The 15,243-nt window shown below is 46.4% G+C and overlaps 1 protein-coding gene across 1 annotated transcript in view; it reads left to right on the top strand.

Moving 5' to 3' along the window:
* Positions 1 to 15,243, top strand: part of Styxl1 (serine/threonine/tyrosine interacting like 1) — a 34,041-nt gene that overhangs the window by 8,385 nt on the left and 10,413 nt on the right. The window contains exons 2-5 of the mRNA XM_051204977.1: positions 3,452 to 3,555; positions 4,595 to 4,656; positions 7,679 to 7,856; positions 14,781 to 14,926. Coding sequence (XP_051060934.1) covers positions 3,453 to 3,555; positions 4,595 to 4,656; positions 7,679 to 7,856; positions 14,781 to 14,926 — 489 coding nt within the window. The 5' untranslated portion in view covers position 3,452. The remainder of the gene's footprint in view (positions 1 to 3,451; positions 3,556 to 4,594; positions 4,657 to 7,678; positions 7,857 to 14,780; positions 14,927 to 15,243) is intronic.

Genomic DNA, 15,243 nt, shown 5'->3' with positions numbered 1-15,243 from the left:
AGGGGGAAAAAAGCCAGGTGTCCACAATCCCAGTGCTAGAGAGGCAGAGACAGGAGGATCTCTGAGGCTAGTTGGCCAGCTAGTCTAACTGAATTGATGAACTCTAGGTTCAGTGAGAGATGCTGCCTCAGGAAATAAGGTCTAAAAACAACTGAAGGAGACATCTGCCATCAACTTCTGATCTACACACACACGACATAAACACACAAAAAAGGTTTTGGATTGTTGAGTGTGATGGCTCATATCTGTAATTCCTGTACCTGCAAGGCAGAAGCAGGAGGACTCACCAGTTTGAGACAAGTTTGAGGCCAGCCTTGGTTTTGTAGCAAAACCCTGGCTCAAAACAAAACTGTTCAGCCATGTTATATTTGAGATATCCACTAGTCATGCAGGCAGATTGTGGAGTCAAATAGAGGTCAAAGCTCGATACCGTATGGGAGGTGAGGGGATGTAAGTGACCCCACCTACATTCAAGGGCCCAGGTGGATCCCTGAGGTCCTGGGTCTTACACTGGTCAATATGAATCTCAACTCAATGTGAGGGTTTTTGTTTTGTTTTGAAGTCTCATGCAGCCCAGGTTGGTCTTGAACTTGCTTTGTAGCTAGAAGGACCTTGAACTTCTGGTTCTCCTGACCCCACCTCCTATGTGCACCACCACATCCCACTTTGGGACAGTGCTACTGCCACATAATGGAGGTGAAGACTGAGGCATGGAGAAGCTAATTATGCCCTCCCCCCCCAAGATAATCCAACCAGGAATGCGTGGCAGAGCCCAGATTCAGACCTAAGAAAGCCTGACCTCGGAGGTGAGGAAGTGAAGGTGGTGAAAAGATGCCATGCACAGACAAGGGACTAAGGAGGTGGCCCACCCAGCTTGCCTTGCAAGTGTCAGGACATGAGTTTGGATATCTTCGAACCCAAGTAAAATGGCCAGGCTCAGTGGCACAGGCCTGAAGCCCCTGTGACATGGGAGGTGGAGACAGGAAGTAGCCTGGCCTACTTTGTGACCCTCCAGGTCAGTGAGAGGACCGACCTCAAAGGTTGTCCTCTGTCCTCCACATGTGAGAAGTACATGCATATGCAGAGGACAGCATGGTGTAGGGCGGAACAAGGAAGAAGAGACGAGGCAGATATAATAATGTGGCTGTGCTCAGGAAGGGATGCATGGCAGGAGTGATACTGGGTCTGGGCACTTGGGACACTGAAGTCTTCGATGAAGATGCTGGGTTTTAAAACAACCTTCATGTATGTATGTGTACCGCACATGTGCCTGGTGCCAGTGGAGGTTGGAAGGCATGGAACTGCAGTCATGGATAGTTGTGAGCCGCTGTGTGGATGCTGGGACCTGAACATGGGTCACCTGTAAGAGCAACAAATGCTCTTAGTTGCTGAGCCACCTCAGCCAAATAGTGGGCTTTTCTTTGATCCTTTTCTTCCTTTCTTCCCTTCCCCTTCCCTTTCCTTGCCCTTTCTTCCTCCCTCCCTTCCTTCCTTTTGTTTTTTGAGACAGAGTTTTTCTATGTAGCCTTGGTTGTCCTGAACTCATTAAATAGACCAGGCTGGTCTAGAACTTGAAGATCTGCCTGCCTTTGCCTCCTGAGTGTTGGGATTAAAGGTGTGCACCACCACTGGACCTTATATTGGCTTTTCATAGAGCTTTGTATCAGTGACTTAAGTGGAGACTGTTTTGAGCAAGGTCACTCCCCTTGGCTCAGTTTCTCTTCTACCTTTTCCTCTTGATCTCCTTGATGAACCCTTCTAGAAGTAGCTTCCAGAAACAGTGTGTCAGGACTCTGTGTACCAAAAGCAGCCCTCCGCTGTTGTGGAAAAATACAGATCAGGAAGAACAGATAGGCTGAATAGGTGTTTATTCAGGGAAAAATAACTTACAACAGAAACAAATGATTGCCAGCAGGTTCCAGTCCCAAGCATACCTCCAGATGCCCTATGTCTCCATCCAGGAAGCAAGAGAGAGCTCCTGGGTCCCCGACCCCAGACCTAGTTCTCTCAAGTCCCTTATGCACCTGTCCCCACCCCAATGTGCATGATCAGTGCAACAGGTGCAGACAGTGGATATCTTACTACATTCCCCACCCAAGCTAGAGCCAGCTCTGTGTACACATCAGCTAATCCCCACTTGATGTCAGATCCTTGCCACAGCCCACAGTGCTCTTTGGCAGTCTCATGTTCCTCTCCAGCAGCACCCACATCAGATTGCTCCTAACCCTCCCATGGACCTAGCTCACTCCTGCTTTCATGGAATAGTGTTCTCTTCTCCTTCACCCTTGCTTCTCCATTTTGCCCATCCTTCTGTCTCAGTTTAGCAGCCACATCTGTAGATAGCCTCTGACCAGATCCCCAGCTGGGGGAAGGGGAGTATTTAAAATTCAAGCCTGTGGCAGACATTGCATATTCAAACCATAATATTAAAATGTTTAAGTGGCTTATTTCATTTTAATCTGTGTGTGGGCATACATATGCATGTAAGTGCAGGTGCCAGTAAAGGCTGTAAGATGGTGTTGGATCCCCTGAAACCAGAGTCACAGGCAGTTGTGAGTCACCTGATGTGGGAATTAGGATATGAACTCAAATCTTTTTTTTGTTTTTCGAAACAGGGTTTCTCTGTGGTTTTGGAAGCTGTCCTGGAACTCTCTTTGTAGATCATGCTGGCCTTGAACTCACAGAAATCTGCCTCCCAAGTGCTGGGATTAAAGGCAAGCGCTACCTATGCCCCACATGAACCCAAATCTTGTGCAAGAATACTACACACTCTTGACCACAGCGCCATCTATTCAGCCCCTAATTAAAAAATTATTAGGGCTGGAGAGATGGCTTAGTGGCTAAGAGCATTTGTTACTCTTACAGAGGCTCCCAGCACCCACATGATGGCTCACAACTGTTCGTAACTCCAGTTCCAGGGGATCTGACACCCTCTTCAGGCCTCAATGAGCACAGGTGTATACATGGTACACTTATAAATAGCAGTGCAAAGAGAGAGAGAGAGAGAGCACAAAATAAACTAGTAACTATAGCCTACTTGGCATTATATAGTTCCACATGTAGTGACATGCATTTGTATATTCATATATTTGCATATTCATGTGTTATGATTTGCACATGCTTAGCAAGCATTTTATCAATTGAGCTATATAGCCCCAAACCCTGGCTTCCACGGTTTTTTTTTTTTTTTCTTTTTTTTGAGGCAGGGTTTCTCTGTGTAACAGCTCTGGCTGTCCTGGAACTCACTTTATAGACCAGGCTAGCCTTGAACTCAGAGATCCACCTGCCTCTGCTTCCCAAGTGCTGGGATTAAAGGTGTATATCATCACCACTGCCCAGCTCCATCGCTTACAATTTTTGAAGAGTTTAATTCAGTATCTCATTTTCTGGTCATTTATCTTAGATAGAAAGATGTGTGTTAAACTTGTGCACTGTTGATTCTTCCCAGTAGGATGGCTGAGTTGCTCTTCTGTGAGCCAACAGAACTCTATAACATCTTGAATCAGGTCTCAAAGCTGTCCAGACTAGCTGAACCCAACTACCTGTGCTTACTGGGTAAGTAGAAAACAGCAACACACCAACACTAACACACAGACACACAACACATACTACCAACACACACCAACATCAGCACACAGTTAACCAATAGGTATGTTGAGAACAGCAGCCTACAGATCTTCCTTTTGAAGGTTCAAAAAGTTTCGGGAGGGGGGAAATGAATGACATAAGAATGTTATTTTGTTGCTTGGTTCAAAATGCTGCCTGTGATTAGGCAGTAGATAAAATACTTGCCATGCAATCGTGAACACCAGTTTAGTTCCTAGCATCGTATAAAAGTCATGAGGTTTGGCAGACTGCCCGCAATCCCAGAACTCAGGAGGGGAAGATGGGCTATGCTGGGCAAGCTGGCTAACTAGACTCCATGAAAAGGTGAACCGCCTGGCAACACGCCTGGATCTCTGTGACTGAGAGACCAGCCTGGGCTACAGAGCAAGTTCCAGGACAGCCAGAGCTACACAGAGAAACCCTGTCCCAAACAACAAAACCAAGGGGGGGGGAGAAGGAGGGAGGAAGGAAGGAAGAAAGGAAGGAAGGAAGGAAGGAAGGAAGGAAGGAAAGAGAAAAATGGAAGGAAGAAAAAAAGAGGAAATAAAGAGGTATAGGTGGGGTGGTGGAGTTAAAGGTTTTTGTTTTGTTTTAAGACAGAGTCTAGGGACTGGAGCGATTACTCTGTGGGTAAAGGGGTTTGTTGCCAAGGCTGATAACACGAATCTCCCTGGACCCCACCTGGTGGAAAGAGAGAACTGACTCCCACAGATTATCCTATGACCTCCACTTGGGTGTGGCATGTTCAAACCCTCCAACACACACGTAAATGCAGAAATTATTTGAAGACAACAGCCTTACTATGAAGCCCTGGTTGGCTTCAAAATCACAATCTTCCTGCCTCCATCCCCCCACCTGCCCCCTTCTAGGTGTTGAGATCACAGATCTGTTTTTAGTGAACAATTACTCACCTACCCACCTACCCACCAGCAGTGTTCTTGTGTTCCTTTACAGTTCCCATTCTGAGTTCAACTCTTTTCTTTCCCAGATGTTCGCTCAAAAAGGCAATATGACCAGAGCCATGTGATCACTGCCCGGAGAGTGAAGAAGGTATTGAGCTGAGTCAGAGGCAGGAGGGTGGGGGGGGAGAGGAGGTTTTATCCTGGGTCTAGAGAATGGCATCAACTTTGAAGGACAGGTTGGCAGGGGCGGTGCATGGATCCCTCTCACATTCCCTGAGTTCTTTCTGGTAGACACTTGCTGTTCCTGCCATTATTCAGTGGGCAGTATGTTTTACATTCATGCTGGCTGTGACCTGGGACCTGAGGTCCATACAGCCTGTGTACACACTGTTCTCTCAGTCTAGTTGCTGGCATCTGGTAGGCCAGTCAGTACAGATTGTTGGCACATATGTACCAGTGACCAGAGAGAGTCCTTCCCTCTGCCAGAACACTTCCCAATCTTTGTTTACCATTTTGTGTGTGTGTGTGTTATGTGATTGTGCAAGTGTATTATGCAATCGTGTATGTGTATTATATGATCATGTGTGCATTGTATGATCATATGATTGTGTGTCTCTCTGTTTGTGTGCCTGTGTATATATGTGTGTGTGATGTATGTGTGGTGTATGTGTAGTGTGTGTCTGCATGTGTGTGTGCACTATATAATTGTGTATTATATAATTGCATATGTATATTACATGATCTTGTGTGTTATGTGATGTGATCGTGTGTGTGTATGTGTGATATGTGTGTGTGTGTATTATGGTTGTACAGGTCTATTATGCAATCATGTGTATTGTGTGATTGTGTGTATATTATTTTTATTTTTGTTTTTTCAAGACAGGGTTTGTCTGTGTAACAGCCCTAACTGTCCTAGAACTAGCTCTGTATACCAGGCTGGCCTTGAACTCACAGAGATTTTCCTATCTCTGCCTCATGTGTGTTTGTGTAAGCCAAAGGATAGTAGTTATCTTTTTCTATCACTTTGCACCTTATGTTTCTTAAAAATATTACATTATTATTTTTGAAAGGTGTGTGTGTGTACATGTGTGTGTGTACATGAGTGCACACAAGTACAGATGCTTGCAGAGTCCAGAAGAGAACATTGGATCCATTGAATTCCCTAGAGCTTGAGTTACAGGCAGATGTGAGCCACCCAAGGTAGGTGTTGGGAACTGAACTCAAGTTTTCTTCAAGTGTAGAAAATGCTCTTAACTTCCGTGTGATCTCTCCACTCCCTTTTATTACACTTACCTGTGTGTGTGTGTGTCCATCCCACCCCGTCTCTCTCTGCGGGGGGTGACTATGTATATGGGCATGGCCAGTGCATGTCACATATGTGGAGATCAGAAGATAATCTCTACATGTGGGTCCCAGTAATTGAACTATTGAACTCAGGTCCTCAGGCTTGTCAGCAAGCACCTTTACCTGCTGAGCCATTTCACTTATTAACCAGAGTCTTGGTATTTGGCCTAGATTGTCCCAGATCTCAAGACCCTCCTGCCTCAGCTTCTTCATGCTGGGATGTCATGTGTAGACTCCACTATGCAGCAGGCACCTTCCTGAATGTTCTCTTGAGCTCCTAGGTCAATGAATTTCTCCCTTTTGAGTTTGAGAGATCCTTGTTGGTCTGGACTTCTGTGGCTCTTAACTTCCTGCCTTGACATTATTCTGTAAAGCATGGGCACTTGTCACAGCCTCTTGCGTGCCTTCTATTGGGACTTCTGCATCAGATAGGCCAGGTTGTGATAGACAGCATCAAGCTCAGAAGGCTCCTCTTAATGATGGGGGCTGGGAGGGAATGCTGAGAGCAAGTGAAGGCCACACCCTGAGCTGTCCACCTAGGAATATTTGAGTTCTGGAACATCTGTTAGGTTCCTGTGTGAGTCTACTACTGTGAAACTACATCACCTCCCCAGAACAGCTGTCGCCTCCCCAGCACTCTTCTGCCCCGGTGACCTGACCCCTTCCCAGGTGACCTGACCCCTTCCCCAGGTGAGCCCTTCTCAGGTGACCTCACCCCTTCCCCAGGTGAGCTCATCAACTCAGTAATCAAACCTTTATTAGTTACTTTTCTCATTCTTTGCTGTGCCAAAACACTTGACAAAAGCAATTACAGGAAGTAAGGGAGGGCAAGGGGGGTATTTTAGGTCAAAGTTTGAGGGATATGGTCCTGTCCTAGTGGGGAAGGCATGATGGCAGGCATGTAAGCCAGCAGGTCACATACTGTCCATAATCAGGAAGCAGTGAGTGGACCAGAAATTAGGCTGGGTTATAAAACCTCAGCCCTGTGGTGGTGCCACATACCTTTAATGCCGGCACTGAGGAGGCAGAGGCAGGCAGACCTTTATGAGTTTGAGGCCAGCCTGGTCTACAGAAGGAGTTCAGAACAGCCAGGGCTACCCAGAGAAACCCTGTCTCAAACCACCCCTACTCCCACAGAAAATTAGAGAGAGAGAGGGAAAGAGAGAGAGAGAGAGAGAGAGAGAGAGAGAGCTGAGCACCAGTATCCATCTCTCTGTTTCCTGACTGTGGATGCCATGTGACCAGCTGCCCTAAGCTCCAGCAGCTACACCTTGTCCCCCACAACTGACTGTACCCTCAAGCTATGAGCTAAAATGAACCCCTCCTCCATTACACTGGTCTTGTGACAGCAGTGGGGACAGTCAGTAATACAGTTAGAGACTAAACAGAAGACACAAGTCCCTGACATCCCATAACCTGCTTTTGATTTCATGGTTCTCCTGGTGACATTTGCTCACTTGGGACTTCTGCTTTGGGACCCAAGCCTGCTCATCATCGTCATGAGTGATTTTGGGTTTGGGTCTACTGCCAACATCTCTTGTTCATCTGGCCACAGTGACTCTGAGGGGCTGTGAGTTCAGTAATGGATCAGTCATTCTCCAGCGTGGCCCTCTCCAGTCTGGTCCCCTGCTGCTATCCTTAGTGGGGGGTAGGGGAGACCCCTCTGGGATTGAAGAGACTCTCCCATCGTGGTGTTTCTGGCTCCTGAGTCAGCAAGGGAAGAAGGACCAGCCACTCCAACCCCTGCCTCAAGCTCCTTTGGGATGTTGTACAGGGAGAGTGTACCCAATTGAGATCCCCAGCAACACTTCATGTGGTTTCTTCAGAAGGAGAACCAGTACCTCATCCCAGAGTCTGTGGATCTGGAGTGTGTGAGATACTGCATCGTGTATGACAGCAACACCAGTTCCCTGGAACTGTGCATACGGCGGCGGTATGAGGATGATGATGATGAGGAGGAGGAGGAGGGGGAAGAAGAAAGAGACGGTGATGGCGAAAACACTGGTAATGACACCCCAAGAGAGTTCTTCTTAGTCTTTTTGTCTTTTTTTTTTTTTTTTTTTTTTTTGGTGTTATTTGAAAAAGGGTCTCTCTTATTATGTAAGCCAGGCTGGCCTTGAACTTACAGATATCCACCAGCATCTTCCTTCTTAGTGGGCTTATAGACATGTACAGTCATGCCTGGATCATGCAGTGCTGGGAATGAAACCCAGAGCCTCAAGCATACTAGGCATACTAGGCAAGAACTTTACCAAGGGAGCCACATCCCAGCCTCCCCGGGTTGGGTGGGTTTTTACAGTCATAAGAAGAATAGTAGATAGTGACTATATTCCTTATTTTTATGTGGCTGGGACCACATTTCCTGAGGGAAACAATGGAGGAAGGAATGACTTCTATTTTACTTCCTCGTGTGCATGTCTGTGTATGTACACATGCCTGTAGAGACCAGAGGTCAGCCTCAAGGGCCAATCCATCAAGTGCCATCCATCTTATTTTTGAGACTGTCTCTGCCAGCCTGGAGGTTGCCAAGAAGGTTAGACTGCTGGCCAGTGAGTCTCAGGGATCCCCCAGTCCCTGCCCTCCTGGTGCTGGGATTGATTGCAAAAGTACCACTCTGCCTGGCTTTTTAACACAGGCTGTGCGGGTTGAACTCAGGTCCTCAATTTGCAAGGCTAGCACTTTACCAACTAAGCCATCTCCTGCACACATGTGCACCTCCACACATGCAAAAACACGCACACACAGGAAAGGCGAGAAAGAGGAGGATGAAGAGAAGGAAGAGGGAAAAGGTGAATTCATCTACATGCCTAGCAAGTGAGCTGTCTACCACTGCACAACAAATGATCGGAAAGGCATTGACCCTAAATGACAATATGCTAATTATCATATCTTTGGGTCCATAATTCAGAGGCCACTCAACCAAGAGATTCAGTGTTTCTCCAGAGGTTATAATCCAGGTGTCAGCAGGGGCCATGTGTGGTATATATAATCCCAGCACTGGGGAGGCTGAATCAAGAGGATTGCCCGAGTTTGAGGACAACCTGGACTGCAGTGAGACAGTGTTTCAAATGAAAATAAGACAAACATAAAACTGGTCTGGGCTGTAGCTTAGGTAGCAGAGTGCTCAAGTAGCATGCATGGGGCCCTAAGCCCACCCCAGTACCACATATTGGGTGTGGCAGTACACACTTGGATGTGGGGGCAGGAGGGACAGATGCTCAAGGCTGTTATCAGCTATATAGCAAGTTCAAGGTCAGGCTGGGGTATATAAAACCCTATTTCAAAATAATTGAATAGTCAAGGGCTGGAGAGATGGCTCAGCAGTTAAAGATTAGGCTCACAACCAAAATAAATAGTGGCAGACACCTCTAATCCCAACACTGAGGAGGCAGAGGCAGGTGGGTTTCTTTTGCGTTTAAGGCCAGCCTGGTCTACATAGTGAGTGAGTTCTAGGCTGGCCAGGGCTACATAGTGAAAATTTATCTCAGTAAATAAATAAATAAAATCCAGCCAAGTCTATAGCTCAGTGGTGGAACACTTGCCTCCCATGTATGAGACCCACTACTGTGCAAAAAATAAAAATAAAGGACCAGTAGGATGGCTCAGCAGGCAAATATACTTGCCCCTGTGCTTACCTAGCTCAGTTTGGTCCCTGGGACCCACATGGTAGAGGGAGAGAATTTACTCCTTCAAGTTGTCCTCAGACCTGCACCAGTGTTTGTGATACACATACATTTACACACAGACATGAATAAATAAGGTAATAGAAAGGCAAAAGGTTCTGCAAAAGCATATGTAGTCTGTTCCAAGATACTTAATTAACAATTTGAAACTGGTTTATCATCTGATGGGTTGAGAGTGGTCATTGACACTCCCTGCCACTGGGTGGCACTAAGACTCTGCCTTTAGCAACTCCTGCCATTGAGCCTTCCCAGGTAGGTGGTCTTTGGCTTGGAAATTTCTTCTTCCATGTGTGGGTTCCTTTGGGCTACAGTTTGTAGGTATTTGCTGGTTTTGAGTCAGAGTCTTGTGTAGCCCAGGTTAGACTCAAACTCACTTGATAGCTGAGGAGGACCTTGAACTTCTGAACTTCTCCCCACATTCTGAGTGCTGGGATTACAGGCATATGACACCATGTTCTATGTAGTGCTGGGGATGGACCCAGAGACTTGGACATGCTAGCTAGGCAAGCTCTCTACCAACTGAGCTATGCCCCGAATCCCTTTGTTTGTACACTTTGGACTGCAGAGATGGCTCAGCAGTTTAAGAGCATGTAGTGCTCTTGCAGTGGACCTGATTTGGGAGCCCCAGCATTTATGTAGGGTGACTCACAACTACCTATAGCTACAGCTTCAGGGCACCTGACCCCTCTGGTATGAGAGGGCGCTTGATTCATGGGTACTCCCCCACCCCAGATACATATAAACAAAACTTTCTGAAAATTATGTTTTATGTATGTAGTAGTGTGTGTGTGTGTGTGTGTGTGTGTGTGTGTGTGAGAGAGAGAGAGAGAGAGAGAGAGAGAGAGAGAGAGAGAGAGAGAGGTGTCACAGCATGGTGTGGATTCTGCCATGTTATTCCTAGGGATTAAAGTCAGGTGATTAGGCTTGGCAGCAAGTGCCTTTTCTTTCTGACCCATCTCTCTGACCCCACCTTTTTTGAGATAGCACCTCATGTAGCCAGGGCTGTCCTCAACATCATTGTAGCTTGAACTTCTGATACCCCTGCCTCCACCTCCCAAGTACTGGAATTGTTGGTGTATATGGCATGCTCAGCTTGTTCTTAGTTTTAGGATTACAAGCTGGACCCTGGAGCCCTAAGAACTGTGTGGGGCTGGTGAGGTGGCTTGGCAGTAAAGGTGCCTGCTGCCAACCTGCCAACCTGAGTTCAGTCCCCGGACCCACATGGAAGGGAAGAACCATTTTCCACAAGTTGTCCTCTGACCTCCATATACATGCCCCCAAAACTAGTCAGTAAGTAAGTAAATGTAATTTAAACAACAACAACACTTTTCTTTTTATCAGGGGTGGCATTTCCCACTCAGAAAGAGACCACAGCCAACTATAACATTTTCACTTTAGGCAACTTACCTCAATTGGGTTGGGGTTGGTGGTAAACAATTTTAATCCCAGCACCCAGGGAATAGAATTAGGCAGCTCTCTGTGAATTCAAGGCCAGCCTGATCTACATAGGGAATATGTGGGCCAGCCAGGGCTAAGTAGTGAAGCTCTCTCAAAAGAAGAAAAAAAGAAACAAAACGAAAAGATGCCCTTGTGAAGCAAGGCCTGATAACCTGCCTTTCGGCCAGGTGTGCCGTAGTCACACTTGCCACGCCACCACTGCTGGTAAGGTTGAGGCCATGGGATCAGTGTCATCCTCCTGCCTCCACCTTCTGAGTTCTGGGGTTGCAAGTGTGTACCAACATGCCCAGATGCTATTCTTGATGAAACAGTAAGCGTGCTAGCTCCTGAAGCTGCTCGGTGAGGTGGCCGGGTTTTATGGGAGTCCCCAGTTGAGGCTAATGCTGACCCTGTAGTTGTGGACTATAAGTCTCTAGCAGTGGAGAGGCGGGTATCTAGGCTAAAGGTAACAATCTCAATGTGGTCTGGGACTTCTGTTTCAACTCCCTTGTGGCCTATGACCCACTAGTCTCTTGCTCAAGAGAGACATGGCTAGTGCCCTGTAATCTGCTGTCTGGACTCGGGGACCTCTGAGCCAGGCCACATGGGGAAGGGAGTGACTTCTGCCAGGGTACCTGCAAGTTCTCTCCCACCATGGTTTACAGATCCAGGTTCACCCTCCAGACAGATCCCTGTCACTTCTGACCTGAGCATCCCTTCTGGAAGTGTCCTTGCCTTCAAGAACAGAAGTTCAGTTTATTTAATCAAGTCAAATTAATTTATTTTTCTTTCCCTAGTTGATTTTAGTTTGTATCCGTGGAGGCTGGAAGATAGCCTTAGGTGTTGATCCTCAGGTGCTGTTCTCTTTCTAAAATGTTTTGTAAATTATGAGTTTTTTCTGGGTGGGGGTGTCACAAAGCTTGTGTGGGGGTCAGCTCCTTCCTTCCACCATTCAGGTCCTGGGATGGAAGGAAGTCTGGTCATCTGACTTGGTGACAGGCACCTTTACACACTGAGTCAGCTTCCTGCTCCCACCTTATTTTCTGAGACTCTCATTACATATAATTCACTGGATCAGTTGGCTGGCCAGCCATTGGAGCTCCAGGGATCTGTCCATCTTCACTGATGTGGGTCTGCCATACCCTGTGCCAGGGCATCTCAGCTGAGGCAGGATCGTGCAGACATTCTGTGGAAGCTGCATGTGTCTGCGTTAGTGATTTCCGTGCTGCTGTGACAGGACAGAACCAGCATGCGAGAGCAGAGACTGATTCTGGTTCATGGTTCTGGGGGATACAGCCTCCAGTCATTGGCACCGTGGGCCTGAGCATGAGCTCACGCTGTCAGAGTGGAGTGGAGGAGGAACACAACGGGGAGAGGCCATGATGTGCATGTACAGGTCAGAGGACAGTGGGCACCTGTGGCTTCCAGAGGTGGAACTCAGGTTCTCCAGCTTAGCAGCAAATGTCTGCACGATCCTGCCTCAGCTGAGATGCCATCTCACTGGCCCTGCATTTCCTCTTTTCATTCATGAGCTATATTCATGAACAAGTTTAAGGTTTAAATTTATATCAGACCATAAAAAGAGGGTCAGTGAGATGACCCCCCAGTCCCCACATAGTGGAAAAAGAGAATAAACTCCTGCACCATGACTGATTTCTACATATGACACATTTACACACACACACACATACACCAGACACAATGATACATGCCTCTAATCTCCATACTCAGGAGGGTAATGAGTTCCAGGCCAGACTGAGCTACATAGATCTCTTGGAAACAAGACCAAAACTACAAGAAGATAGCACTTCACACCCACTAAGATGAACATAATAATAAAAAAAGATGAATAATAACAAGTGTTGGTGAGAATGTGGAGACACTGGAACCTTTGTACACCATTGAACTTAGTGTGAAAGGGCCTGGGTGTAGTGGCTCACAACTAATCCCAGCATTGGAGAAACTGAGGCTGGAGGATTGCCATAATTTCAAAGGCAAGTCTGGGCTATGTAGTGAGTTCTAGGCATGATTCTGATGGTGAGACCCTGACTCAAAAAATAAAACAAAATCAGAGCCAGTAAAATGGTATAAAGTGCCTACGAACAGACCCACAAGCTGAGTTTCATCCCTGGATCCCAAAAGGGATAGGACAGAACCAACTTCTAAGTCTTGGCCTCTCAACTCCATGTGTATACTGTGGCATATGTGTATACCTGCACACACATACACACACCATTAAAAAGAAAATAAATTCATAAAAATTACAAAGTTGCCAGGTGGTGGTGGCACATGCCTTTAGTCTCAGCACTCAGGAGGCAGAGGCAGACGAATCTCTGCCTCAAGGCTAGCCTGGTCTACAAGGCTACACAGAGAAACCACATCTTGGAAAACCAAAAAAATAAAAAACAAAAAAATAACAAAATTATAAACTGACCCAAAGTTGGATATTTGTGGAACACACCTTTACTTCCAGCACTTGGGAAGCAGAGGAGGCAGATGTCTGAGTTCAAGGCCAGCCTGGTCTACAGAATGAATTCTAAGCCAGCCTGGGCTACACAGAGAAACTCTGTCTTGAAAAACAAAAAAGCAAAACAATGAAAAACTAACCTGAACAAAACACAACTATAAGAGCAGGATATAGGGGCTGGAGAGATGGCTCAGAGGTTAAGAGCACTGGCTGCTCTTCCAGAGGTCCTCAGTTCAATTCCCAACAACCACATGGTGGCTCACAGCCATCTATAATAAAATATGGTGCCCTCTTCTGATCTGCAGGCAGAACACTGTATATATACATAATAAATATTTTTTAAAGAAAAGAACAATATAAAATGGTCTAGTGTAAAGAAAGCGATGGCAATTCCTCACAGGGTTAGGGTACATACTCCAAGGAAATGAAAACACATCACACAAAATTTGTACATTGGTCATAATAGCCCACAGTAGAAACAGCACAGATGTCTTAATAAGCCAGTGAAAAGCTGAAACAGAATGCAATACATCCACAGAATGGAATATTATTCAGTTGTAATGAGGTATCATTGTTTAAGCACACAAACTGCTCTTATAGAGAGGACCTGAGTTCAGTTCCCAGAACCCATGTCAGATAGCTCACAACCATCTGTAACTCCAGATCTTGGGGATCAGGTACCCTATACTGGCCTCCATGGGCACCTGCACTCATGTGCACAAATCCACAAACACATACATAATTTAAATTAATTGAGGGGGGAGGCTGGAGAAATGGCTCAATGATTAAAGAGTACCAGTTGCTCTTCCAGAGGACCTTGGTTTGAGTCTCAGAACCCAAATGGTTTCTCACACTGTCTATAACTCCAGTTCCAGGGGTTCCCTTGCCCTCTTCTGGCTTCTGCAGGGACTATACACATGTGGTACACAGACATACATGTAGGTGAAACACCCATACATTTTTTTAAGATTTTTATCTATTATGTATACAATTCTTTGTATGCATGCTTGCGCACCAGAAGAGGTCACCAGATATCATTATAGATGGTTGTGAGCTACCATATGGTTGCTGGGAATTGAACTCAGGTCCTCTGGAAGAGCAGTCAGTGCTTTTAACCTCTGAGCCATCTCTCCAGCCCACATGTATTTTGTTTTTGTTTTAAATCTTAAGCTTTCAGTTGTAACATTTTGCTCTATACTTGACTTGGACTTTGTCCTAATTTTGTTTTATGTGACCCTTGATTTGGGTTTCTGAGTAATTGTTTTCAGATGGAAGTGCCACCCATTCTAACACTAGGCAAATGCTAAACACACCTTGTACCTCTTTGGTCCCCATCCATAGAACTCTTACCTGGACCTGCCGTGGAATTTGGGCATATCCTCACCCACCTAACCCGACAGCCTGTCTATGTCCTCAGAGGGGGCTACGAGTGCTTCTCTGGCCTGTACCACTTCTTCCGGACCCAGAAGATCATCTGGATGCCCCAGGTAAGGCAGAAGGGTAAGCATACACTACTAGAAGTGAGGCTGGAGACTGACAGTGAGGTTTAGAGAGAGAAGATAGAGATAGCGGACATGAGGAAACGGGGGTGGAGAGTTTGGTCCATAATGGAAAATTCTGAGTTAACACCATAATGGGGAGGCCAAACATGGGGACCTAGAGGGGTGTGGTTTCAGGGGGCAGTATGCTTAGTCAGACAGTGCCAGAGTCAACTCTGAAATGTTTCCCATAGGCATATGCCTTGAATACTTGTTCCCCAGCCAGAGTCCCTCCTCAGGTGGTCACAGAGCCTTTAGGAGGTGGA

This window comes from Phodopus roborovskii, unplaced genomic scaffold (genome assembly GCF_943737965.1).
Source record: "Phodopus roborovskii unplaced genomic scaffold, PHOROB, whole genome shotgun sequence".
NCBI classification, from domain to species: Eukaryota; Metazoa; Chordata; class Mammalia; order Rodentia; family Cricetidae; genus Phodopus; species Phodopus roborovskii.
Note: the sequence above shows the minus strand (reverse complement) of the source record. Positions and strands in the feature narration are given on the sequence as shown.